Source organism: Porites lutea, chromosome 7 (assembly GCF_958299795.1).
Source record: "Porites lutea chromosome 7, jaPorLute2.1, whole genome shotgun sequence".
Taxonomy (NCBI): domain Eukaryota; kingdom Metazoa; phylum Cnidaria; class Anthozoa; order Scleractinia; family Poritidae; genus Porites; species Porites lutea.
The window spans coordinates 9,964,169-9,976,799 of NC_133207.1; the positions used below are offsets into that span (position 1 = coordinate 9,964,169).

The following is a 12,631-nucleotide window of genomic DNA, read 5'->3' on the forward strand; positions in this document are numbered from 1 at the left end:
GACTTATTTTCTTATATTTTCTGACTTAATTTTGCAATTTCTTGAATCCCAAGGTTTTTATTAGTAGATAAGACAGAAGCGGTAAGTAAAACATTGAAATAAGAATAAAATACACATACCCTTTTCAGTACTCTTTTGAAACATTAGCATGATTGCTCAGTGTCCGGCTCTGGATAAAGGGGGTGGGGAGGGGAGGTCTTTGAATGAATCTTTTAACTTTTTGATGGATTGATCTATAGGCACCAAATTGATCTGGAAATATTCGTTTGTGCCATTATGATGTTTATGTGACATTTGCATTTCCATAGCAACCACATAAATCAAAACTTGCATGTGTGTCGTTTTCTTTTACTTTCTTCCTGTACATTGAAGGTGCTTTTTTAAAGTATAATTCCTTCTTTCCTACAGTCGATATTTTACATCCCATTACACTTAATATTATCCAGGTAGGAGAAAATACATCATCAAAACCAGTACAGCTAGACTTCGATTCATTGAAAGTATTGTTCCAGGGAAGGGGGTTCAATACCAAAATAATCACTGGTGTTATTACCTAAAAGGCATGTAATGGCGTTACGGAGAAGTGCGCAGACAACATACATTTTAACGACGGTGCTAAGGCCCATCTTCAAATTCTTTTTATAGTCAAGAAATTTAAAAGAATTAATGACGTCACCGAATAACCATTATACAGAAATCCGTAAAGCGCTCATAGCCTCGTTGTAATCCTGCATGAGGGGTGTAAGTGGGACACGACGGAACGGTGTTTGGAGATGAACTCGGAGAGGGTAGGCCAAATCTCCATAAATGCACATAGCTTGAGCTGCTGGATTATAGGCATACTGTTGAAGGTCCCGCAGTAGTCCAGAATCGTTTAAAATCCCTGCGTCGTGTTTACGCCCCTCTAGAAACGAAATTAAAATCAAACATGAGAAGAGAATTTTTTTTCGGAGGGGGGGGGGGGGGGGTGTTTAAGTTTAAAACACTAACGTTTTATTACAAACTCACCAACTGGTCCAAATAGGTTGCCAATAAGTCCATTTGGTAGGGACAAGGATTGGATTTTTAACGCGTGGACCCTCTTGTGGCCATTGTACACAATTCTCTGACGCTCATTTGGTCTTGAAATGGGTCGGACTGTTCCATCTACAAAACCGAAACAGTTGTCAAGGGGGCCTCCTTTTCCTGATATAGCTTCTGCATAACGCTGCAAAGCCCCAGGATTCAGAAGATCTGGATTCCACTGTGTTATACGGTGCCCATGAACATCATAAATATAGTCGATGACATCATCTCTGCTCGCATTTAAAAAACCGGTGGTAGTTGGAGGGCTGCAACAAGGCGAGGGAGATCGTGTTTCTCGACACGAAACTCTGCTTTGCACTCTGCGGAGTTCATAGAATCCAAATCAAACCGTTGATAGTTTTCATGGGGAAAATCTGGATTCTTTGAGATGAAACTATCGTAAAGTAGCAAAAACTCTTCATCGGAAATAATTTCATCGCCGTAGAGAAGTACAAGGAGGTCACAAAATTCTTTGAAAGACATTTTCCCTGGTGACTTTCACTGTAGGAAGAGACTCGTCCACGTACCGTAACCGGTTTGCTAAATGTTTTTGTTTCCCGCCGAAATACCGCCGTGGACGACGTTCTCGTTCCAGGCCCCAATCGGTCATACCAGTCCTCGTCCTCGTTCTCGTCTTCATTGCTAAAGGTCGCTAATAACGTAAAAGATGGCTGACGAAGGCAAGGACGAAACTTGCGATCAGACCAGGCAAAATCCCCGGCAAGTAAGTTTGTATTACGTTGCTTTATTTTGTTGAAGAAAAAGATTTTCTCTAAGAAGACACTACGACAGTATAAAGGAAGAGAATACTATTTTGGAGCTTTATATCCATATTTCATACGCTGTGGCTATATGGCCGGTAACCGGTCAAGGTTTTCAAAACACTAAATGGTCGGCAGTCCTATATTCTCAGTAAATTTCACAAAATCGAAAGATTCTAGCTAATCTAAACTATCATATGTCGATTAAGACAAGTCAAGCGATCCTGAAATGCTTTATAGATCTCAAGTCTTGTGTGGTTTACGCTGGGCTCAGAAGACGAAACCGTGTTTTGTGACACTTAGAACTTTTTTCAGCTAGACTGCCGGTCAAGGTTTTCAAAACACTAAATGGCCGGCAGTCCTATACAAAGTAAAAGGCAAACGAACTTTATGCCCTACATAGTAAATGAAACTGGGCTAAAAGAAAACAAATATATTATTGATATTCACAGCACGTTTGATATTTTAGTGGCACGAAAATAACTCAACATTTTCAGGGTCTTCGAAACGGTGTCGAGAACTGATAGAAGCTTGAACAATTGATGATTTAAATCTTCTGTATGAGGTCTTCTCAGTTTTTCATTTTTATCCACTCTCGTTTTATTTTCCGACGACAGTTTGATGTGTGAGATAAATGACCTTAAGTCTGTTCCTTCACATGTGCGTAATCTTATAGTCGATTCTATTGGAAATGAGAGAGAACAACAGATTCAACACAGTAAAGTTAGAAGTTTCAAAAGAGCTTTACACCTATCTCATCATTTTTTAGGTCGTCGTTTTCTAGACACGTTTTATCCAAAACCAGATTCATTTCTTAATTAAAGTTGTAAAATTCTATTTGTTGACTTCCCGACAACAGGTCTGTGGCAATTAAACCTATTGTATCATTGCCGAAACTGAAGCACGCCGTATAATGCATGGTGACAAGCTAGATGAACAATTTCAGTTGTACGTACCACGTTTTTTTTCATTTGGCAGCATTCATTAATCGTGGCTTTATGAAGCCCCGAACCCTTAAGAAAATGCAAAATATTTTGCACGCATAGCCGTGCTGAAAAACCTGAGAACAAGTTTAGATTTGTTTTGACTTTGTAACCTCTTTAAGATATGTTTTTTATCTCAGTACTTAGTAGTAAGCTCCTTCAAGCAAGCAATTATCAAAGCCAGTTCCTTCACATGAAAATGAATATAATACAGCACTTGAAACCAAAACAAAATGCTGCTTTCATTTTCTTTCAAAACTCATATATATAGGATCATATCTTTCTCTTTTTCAGGAGTTAAACCGTGAATAACTTGCTGTATACAGGGCGTTTTTCAGATAGTTATTCACGTGGTCCAAAAACACCCCAATCATAAGAGCAAGAAACGCAGCACTGGGAGAAGGAAAAAAATTATAGTAGGCCAGTTTTTGTTTGTGCTTTTTCCCAATGCGTACCTTGCTCTCCAGTGCGTATAAGGTTTTGGATCACGTGAATGTCTAGCCGCCAAGGGTCCGACTGGTTCTTAGTAACCATTATTTATGGCTTAATTTAATGAAATTTAAACTGTCCTCCTGTCATAAGACAGGTCAGATCGGACAAAGTTAAATAGCCAATGAAATTTAAGGAGCAAATTTACTAAGAGTTGAGTACTTGAGTACGTTGCCCAGCCTCAGCTTTAAAAAAAAAAACAGCACAGAATTGAACGTTCATCCAGACGCTGTTTTCTTAAAAAACCTGCTGTCTAATGCTTAAAAATCAATGTTTGGATCCTTGAAACTGAATAAAATTACCATGAATCCTCTGACGGAGGCTCTGAGCTTGTTTACAAAACTATAGACCTTTAGATTTGAGGAGGACGACGACTACGAGTTGGAGATTTGATCTGAGTTTTTTCGCGAAGTTGCTAATTGTCTGGTTTTAATTCTGCTGTTGTACCATAACCAGTACTTCTTATTCATTCAAAATATTTCCCCGATTCTGATTGGCTAAAAGCACACGTTTAATTCACCATAACCAGTTACTGATGACCAAATTTGGAAGAATTTTGACTTTAACGAGGAAATGACGTCAAAAATGCAGCGTTTTCGCAGGTTAAGGCACCGTTAACCGAGAAGACCTGGGGACGAGGTTGAGTTGTTTTGGTTGTGAACTTGAAAAAATGGCGGACATTTCACTCGTTTCAAGAGTAAGAGCAAGGCGAACAAATAGCTAAAAACATGGCAAGAACAGCAAGAAGACAACTCGAAGGGCGACATCTGCTATTTGGAGAATATTTGCGGAGCTGGAAAAACTCTAAACGTACACTATCGAAGATGAACTGAACATCGATGGATCGATGGAGGTAAGCATGTTTTAGCTATGTTTTTAAACTAGGAATTATTTTGAATGAATAATAAAACAGTTATTGAATTCGGCTTTCGTATCATATGAAGAATTATGGAGAGCTCGGAGGGTGTTATCCGCCTCGGCCTACGGCCTCGACGGATACCACCCTCCTCGATCTCCATAATTCTTCATAAGATACTCAGCCTCATTCATTAACTGTTAAATATACTACGACTCAACCAAAAAAAGGGCGCTGCGCGGGAGACTAGGATTTAACACTCTCGACAGTAATGCCATTTCACACACCAGAAGAGCGTAAATCGCTGACCTTATCTTCTACGGTCAAGCCGATCGGGTCCGTATGCCATCCCAAGGACTACCCCTAAAATAGACTAGACCACAATATTGGATGAGTGAAGTGAATAACGACATCAGAAGAGATGGCTAAGTGCAATGTGTTGGTGATCACAGCCGTAACAACATTTTTTTTGAGACCACCCCCCCCCCCCCCCTATCTCAGGGTTTAGATGACCGCCCCCCGCCTTATCTGAGGTTCTGGATCCGCCACTGTATCTTTAGATCAATTTAGCCATCGCGCATCGTGCATAAGCCGATAAACGTGCGTCGAGCCTGAATCCATTGAGGGTGCATAGATCGTGCCTGTATTGTGCCTTTATCGAGCCCTAACCGTGCTTTAACGAGCCTTTTTCAAACAATCATCGATACATCATCTGAGAAGAAAGCTACGGTGTTGAAAAGAGAAAGAATGTATAACAATAGCCTGGGATAATTAAGTTTTTGAGAAAGTCAGTTTTGTATTAATGACGCTATTTTTTAACTTCACGAGTTAAATTTACCAGCACGTTTTGTAAGGTGTTATCCGTGCCTCTCCCTTCGCGCTTAAATGTCTTATGGTGTTTAAATATGCATGGTGCCTTCATCGTACTTAAACTGCTCCTTCATCGTGTTTAAATGGTGCCTCAAGGACAAAGGCATGATGCACGAAATGACAAAGAACTATAACCGAGCCTCGATGCATTTGATCGTATTTAATGCTTTAAAAATTGCGTTATAAGGCTAAAAAGGTGTTTTTTATTCAAGAACCATGAAAATCCATCGATCAATTTTAATCATAGGAGAAACTTTGGTAGATGTACCTCTCTAAAAGCTTTGTCTATTTTGGACAATACCCATTGCCAGAAATTAGGGACAAGATGGTGGTTGCGCGTGCGCACCAAGGCCACAATGGCTGCGAATTCGTATAAGAAAATGTATGGAGAAAAGGAAACTTTTTCAAATATATCGATTATGAGCTCACCGGTGTTCGGTGCACGACTCGAAACATGTTAAGTGCTGTGCAACCTTCGCATCTGGGTTAAAAATAGCTAATTAGAATTAGGTTTACTTACTTCCCGAAGAAGCCACTTTTATCTCTCGTTGTACGCTCCATTTCTCCATACATTGTCTTAAAATCTTGCCGAAGTCATGCGAAATGCTCGTCGATTAGAGGATAAACCCTTCACTGAAGTAAATTTGCACGACTTGATATCACTTCTGCGATGGAAGATGTTTCCAAAACAGTCGTTAAAAGGACGATTTTTGCACTGGAAAATACTTCCAAAGGCGCATTATTTCCCTCAGTTTTCCATCTGTAGTCCAGTAATGGACGCCATAGTTGTGAATGGCACATTTCGGTCGGACAAAGCTTCACAACTCCAAACCTCACCGAATCGCCATTTTGTTTGTTGCTACAACTCTAGAGATGCTTCACGGGATATAAACTAGGTTCCAGGCATTCAAAAATCCTCGATTAGCCTACCAGGCTTGGTTTTAAAACAAAATTGTCACGAAAATGTCACGAAAGGCACAGCCGCGTACTGTTTTGTTGCTATCAGCCGCTCGGCCGAGTATAAACCTAACATTTTCTTGCAAGATGTTTCATTCCAGCTTTTTTCTTCGTAAAACAGATCCACAGAGCTCAAATTATTTTAACAATCGCGGGGGATACGCTTTTCCTGACTACGATCGTTTTTGTCCGCCATTTTGGAAATGAGATTCCGCTGACAATTAATCACGGGCGCGAAATGTCCACTATTTCTGGCAATGGTTTATTATAGTGGTGAGTGAGATCGAAACTTTATAATTTTCAGTAAAAAGTAGGGCAAAATGGCGTCTTTTATCTCCACCACATTTCGTTCACAAAGATTTCATTATTTTTTAGTGTTTTCCTTAAAGTATGTACTCGCTGTAATCCACATTTATTGCACGGCAATCGTGCAGAAAATCAAGTTGCTATATTATTAAACGAGTTTAGAGGAACTGTACCAGTAAAAGTAGCTTTGGGCCAGTTTTTTAAAAAGGTGGTGACTAACATCGTGCGCATGGCTAGATGCTGACCAAAATAACAAAATGAGAAATGAATACATGCCAAAAATTTAAAACAATAGAAAATTACAAATGTGAGGATTTAACCTTCGCCAGGTCACCTATACCCAGCACAAAATAACTTTAACAAAATTACGATTAAGCGATCACAAACTCGCCTTAGAAACGGACCGATACTTAAGACCTTAAAAAAATCTGAATCGAAGAAAGAATGTGTCCAGTTTGTAAACTAGAAATGGAAGACGAATATCACTTAACTGTATATGCCCCTCCTACCAGGAAAAACAAACGTGCCATTAGATAATTTGAAAAATTAATTTCTAATTAGAGTGAATAAGATGTTACCCAATGAAATATTCATGTTTTTAAAAAACCTCCCTGGCGAGAATTCTGAAACCCAAAAAGTAATAGCAAGGCATGTGTTCGAATGCTTCATAATAGGAAACGAGAAGGAAGAAAAGAGTAGTGTAAAATATGTCCATGTCTATGTAATTATCTCTATTTGCAATAATTTTTTGTGTAAAGTGTACTAAGGGGCCGACCATTTAACTCTTGAGGGGGGGGGGGGGGTGGGTGATTTTGAAAAAAAATTTCCTGCAAGCGCTTGTCGGAGGAAAAAAAATTGCACGCAGCGCAAATGTAATAGAAAAAAAATCTTGCGCTGCTGTAAGAAAGAAAAAAAAATGTTGCAAAGCTATTTCATCATTCCGGCGGTCTTTAAAAAATCGCAGCAAAACTGCAAACCTTCTCTTCCCTTGCTCACTTTGAACTCTGGATTTGATGATGCTGCAAAATTATTGCTTCATATGTGCGATGCATTATTAGCTTATCGCAAGCAGTATTATAAATGGAGGAAATTTTTTTTATTAAAGAATCAAGTTTTAATAGACAAAGGAAGTTTTTTTTTTTTTTTCATTTTTAACAGAAACATTTTTATGTAATTATTTTCTATTTAAATATAATATTTTTGCAATGCCTTTTTTCTATTTTAATAAATATAATATATTGTTTTAAGTTTTAGTAATGCACCTATCAATGTCTAGCCCCAATTGGGTGAGTGCAAGTATACCCAGGGGCTATTGACAATTGATTTCAAATATTTTTGGTCAATAAATTTCAAATTCCACACCCTCTGCCATTTCAAACCTTAAATCTTATTCAAAACATCCCCTCCCTTGGACAAAGTTCACAGGTCAAATGCCCCACCTATTTCCGCACTCCCCCTGTTGGGGCAAGACATTGATAGGTGCATAAAAAGTAGCTGTATATTTCAGTCCTCTTTTAAATTGCAACTAATGATTCTAGCAGCAATTACCATGCTATGAGTTTTTCGGAACTGCTATTTGCTATTTTTGGCTATCTTTTTAATTAAGAAACTAAACACTTTCACATCTGCCTGTGGTGCATCACTTTATTTTGACGTAATAAAATGAGTGTAAAGAATGACTTTCCGAAAAGATAGCTATACAATAATGATTTTGTATAGCTTACAACATTTTAAGGCTTTGCAGCTCCATATTAGAACTATTACTGCAATGACCACATTGGAAGTGTAAATACATTTTGTATATGTAAACACGTGACCCTTTTTTGAGGAAAAAAAAATCCTGCAGAGAAATGAGGAGGGAAAAAAATATCCTGCCCACCAGATTGCTAGAAAAAGAAAAAATTCTTGATGACCAGAAATCACCCCCCCCCCCACCCCCCCGTCAAGAGTTAAATGGTCGGCCCCTAAATAGCTTAGCATAGAAGATTGTAATTATAAATTATTTGGAAAACGGTTGATGTACCAGCTGATAACAGGCCCCAAATGAAATATTGTCTATTGTCTATTGCCAATGAACAACCCAAAAAATAACTGTCAGCTAGCACCTAGCTGTGAAAACGCTGTGATATATACAGTAAAAACCCACGAGTAAGAACCTACATTTTTCAGGGTTAGCCTAAACACGCCCTTACATAAATGGTGGTTAACATAAATTTAGGCTATCTACGTTCTTAATAGGTTCTTAATTTCTTGCAAAAAATTATGTCGTTGCTAAGAAGATTTTACTGATCAGCGCCCTTAAATTTGCATACCTAAAGATTGCTTATATTTTAATATGACCATAATAGAGATCTATTCTCACATGAATTTTAATTTCTTGAGTCAAAACAACTTTATATACATGATTGTGCTGTAAAACACAATATTATAAACATTTTCTCAATGACCTCAATCAAACAACATTTATATATGTACTAACTTGCCTTTTGCAATCGGCACTTAGTAAATATTTTTAAATTATTTTTGAAAATAAGAACCTTTCTCCAAATTTTAGGCGAAAGAGGTTCTTATAATTATAGAGGGGGTCTAAATTGCAAATTTTAGCCTAACAGGTTCTTAAATCTTAGGTTTTTTTTCGTGGGTTTTTACTGTATATTTGTTGATTCTTAAGCTAGCTTAGTATCCTCACGAAAAATAAATAACTTTGAAGATGGCTGCAATTTGGACAGGGGATGTACTCCCTTTAATGGCTTATACGGGGAGGCTTCGCCGTAAAAGGGTACCTTAAGGAGGCGTCAGGCATATTAAGGGTAGAGAATTGACGATCTGGCCCCGATTGTTCAAACTTTGGATAGCGCTATCTACCTGATTAATCACTATTCAGCGGATAAGTATTGGGGAAAGTAATTGCACTATCCACTAGATAGAGATTTATCCTGCAGTGGATAGGGCTATCCAGTTTTTGAACAACCGGGGCCTGAAGTATATGTGAGGGTAAGAAAATCGAATGACGTGCCTTATGGCTATACCATTTAAATATATTAAAAGTTACACAGGTGGCCAATGGTTACATGCCGATGATGCATAAAATGATAAGAAGACTTCCTGCTTTAGCTATTTATTTCTATGGTAGGCAGGTGCCATGGGGGTAGGGGTACCATCTATGAATTGAAGGTATACTACAGAGGTACTTCTTCTGTCAAAACCGGTAGATTGAATTAAAAGGGTGTGGGGTTGGATCTCGGGGCGAAGCCTCCCAGCGGAAAACTATCATCCTCAAAACCGGACTCTCCGATTAGCTCGCGCTGGTCACTGCTAAAATTTGATTGAAACTGGAAACCACGTGTGAAAAGTCTCTGGCACCAAGGGTAACTTCTCACCGGAATTGAGTTTATTAGCGAAAACAGGTAAGTCAATAAAGGGCTGGGTTTTTATGGTATAAAGTGATATTGAAGATATTTTTTCTTTGAGCAGGAAGGGAGGCCGGGGCAATCAAGTGATCCAAAGAACCCTAAGAAACCGGAGGAACAACATGAGCTGGAATTCATGATCATTACCCTGGAATTGCTGCCTCACCAGAATGGAAATGCAGAAAATGGCACTTCATCGGGCAATGGTAAATCAGGTTTCAGTTTCAGTGGAATTTTAAATTTGAGCAAGTGTCAGTTTTATTCCTCTGACAGTTTTTGGAGAAAAAGAGGCCACGCTGGCTGAATCAGTGTCACTGCACGCACAAGCAGAAGCTATCGAGTCGGCCTGCCGAATCTCGTACTGATATATCTTTCAAAGCATAACACATGTAGTGACAAAAATTATAACTCCTAGTAAGTTTACCTAGTAAGATATCGGGATGTCCATATTAAGCGGTTCTCTGTATACGTACAGCCCCCGAAATGATCCCGACCCCGAAATGATCCCCAACCCTGAAATGATCCCCAAATCGACCCCGAAATGATCCCCATTTCTCTTCACGTCGACCTTGAAATGATCCCCATTTAATTTTAGGAATGGAACTATATCCTAGAACTATGGATCGTGCAAAATGCACAACATTATAACTTAAGCTTCACTAATAATCTTCACTTGCCCACATGATATTAATTTGGGATTACACTTTGAACTGGATTAAACGCCGGAAAATATTATTATCAAAAAAATACACAAAGTCTAGTATATTTTTAGGAACACCATGAACTGCAACTGATAATATCAAGAAACATAACATTTTTTTTAAATTCTTACTTAGGTGGTTATAGCCCGGTTTATAGAGAAAACTGCATAGATGTTAAATTCTAATGATGATAAAACTGCATGCCTTGGATATTGAATTTTAAAAATGGTGTTTTAACACTTTTTAAAATATTAAAATGATGTTGAAGATGCAAAAGTATACATAAAGGCGATTGGATGACAAAAGCGCTAAAAAATCACATTAACTGTAGCGAAATGTTTAATTAAGGTAAAAAAAAAAAAAAAAAAAAAACACTGCAAATACCGTCTACGATCAATCTTGCTCATTGTCGGATCCAAAAAGATCGTGATCAACCAAAATAGATCAAATTGAAAACGTTACAGTCAAGAAGACTTTACCAGGTTTCAGTCTGAGTCTTGGGTTTGTTTGTAAGTACCTCAGTGCGGAGAATGTCGGAAGCTCGTTGTATTTGGATCTTAAGAAAGGTTTTGTCGTAGCCGCGATTACACTTTTCATTCTACAGGTGAGACCCACCACATCAAATCTCTATCACTTTTGAAACTTTTCATGTTATCTATTTGATTCAATGTCGCCTGTGTAATCTATAATATATTGGACAAACTAAACGTCGCTTCAAAGACCGTTTTAATGAACACAGACGACCTATACTCAACCCTACTGGTAATTACATCCATACTGCAGTTTCAGAACACTTTCTAACCAGTAATCATTCCGACAATCATATGCTTTTGATTCCTATTGAAAAACTTAAAAATGGGCGTGATTCTTTCAGAAAAGCACGTGAAGCCCACCTTATCCATAAAGCTAAGACAATTGAGCCTATGGGCATCAATAAACGTGATGAACTGTAACTATGTATAGCGTATCTTTTATTTTTTTGTTACCTTGTCTTTTAAAGTAGCCACCATACCACGTCATATTATGCAATTTCCGGTAATAATTTTACTTCATATATATTTCTGTGAATTGGTGATATCTCAATGAACCTGATGAAGACTGGTATTGGCCAGTCGAAATATCGTAACTAAACTCTATTTCACTTTGATCAGTCGCTGCTAAAGTCTTCTTGACTCAGACTCGTACCCAGTCGCTGTTTAAGTGTTTTTTGGGATGAGAGACGATTTGGGATTAGGTTGAGGCGCGCGGGGGGTCTCATGGGAAGGGAAGAAGGAAAAATACTATTTTTGACTGTAACGTTTTCAATTTGTAGCAAAATGTTAAACGCGATATAAGAACGTAAACGCTGCAACAGATTTGTAATAATTCCGTGACGGAATACAAGTTCCATTCCAAGAATTATTTGGAGATCATTTCGGGCTTGACTTGAAGAGAAATGGGGATCATTTCGGGGTCGGTATCATTTCGGGTTCGATTTGGGGATCATTTCAGGGTTGGGGATCATTTCGGGGTCGGGATCATTTCGGGGGCTGTACATGTCCGTACGGGAGATTCGATTGTATGTCTTTTAAGTTCATCGAGTCTTCGAGTATTGGTTTCTCTAGGCCGAAAAACACGCTACGAAGGGAGAGAAATCTCTGCGATCATCCTCGGAGACCCAGGGGCAAATAGTGGGGGCGAGGGAAAGTCTAAACGGGCGGAAACATACGGTAAGAAGAAAAGTAAAGAACGGCGAGAAGAGCCCCTGGGGACAATGTCTTACCAGACCAGTTCCAAACGGTTGCCGCCGTTCTGGCTTCTGATTGGGCAGAAAAACACAAAAGCTTTCTGGCACCAATCAGAATCCAGAACGGCAGCGACCGTTTGGAACTTTTCTGGTAAGACATTGTCCCCAGGGGCTCTTCTCGCCGTTCTTTACTTTTCTTTGCGCCAATTTTTTCCGCCCGTTTAGACTTTCCCTCGTCCCCACTATCTGCCCCTGGGTCTCCGAGGATGATCGCAGAGATTTCTCTCCCTTCGTAGCGTGATATTCTAGACTATAATTACAACATGACAAAAAGAAGGCTAATGGACTCAAGTTTGGCCCACCTTATAATAAAAACTACACCTGCAATATTTAATATCAGCTCAGAGTGTTATCAACGATATTTTTAACTAGAGCTAATTAATGGACGAGGGTCTATTAAGCATAATAAATACTTATATAGGTTTTTTTTTTGTCCATTTAACAGGC

The 12,631-nt window shown here is 38.7% G+C and overlaps 1 protein-coding gene and 1 pseudogene across 1 annotated transcript in view; one reads left to right on the plus strand and one right to left on the minus strand.

Moving 5' to 3' along the window:
- Positions 1-686: 686 nt before the first annotated feature.
- Positions 687-1,580, minus strand: LOC140944433 (uncharacterized; annotated as a pseudogene).
- Positions 1,581-1,716: 136 nt separating this feature from the next.
- Positions 1,717-12,631, plus strand: part of LOC140942779 (tauropine dehydrogenase-like) — a 20,566-nt gene continuing 9,651 nt past the window's right edge. Inside the window, exons 1-3 of the mRNA XM_073391772.1 lie at positions 1,717-1,789; positions 9,762-9,903; positions 12,630-12,631. The exon at positions 12,630-12,631 is cut by the window's right edge and continues 318 nt beyond it. Of these exons, the coding sequence (XP_073247873.1) occupies positions 1,733-1,789; positions 9,762-9,903; positions 12,630-12,631 (201 nt within the window). The 5' untranslated portion in view covers positions 1,717-1,732. The remainder of the gene's footprint in view (positions 1,790-9,761; positions 9,904-12,629) is intronic.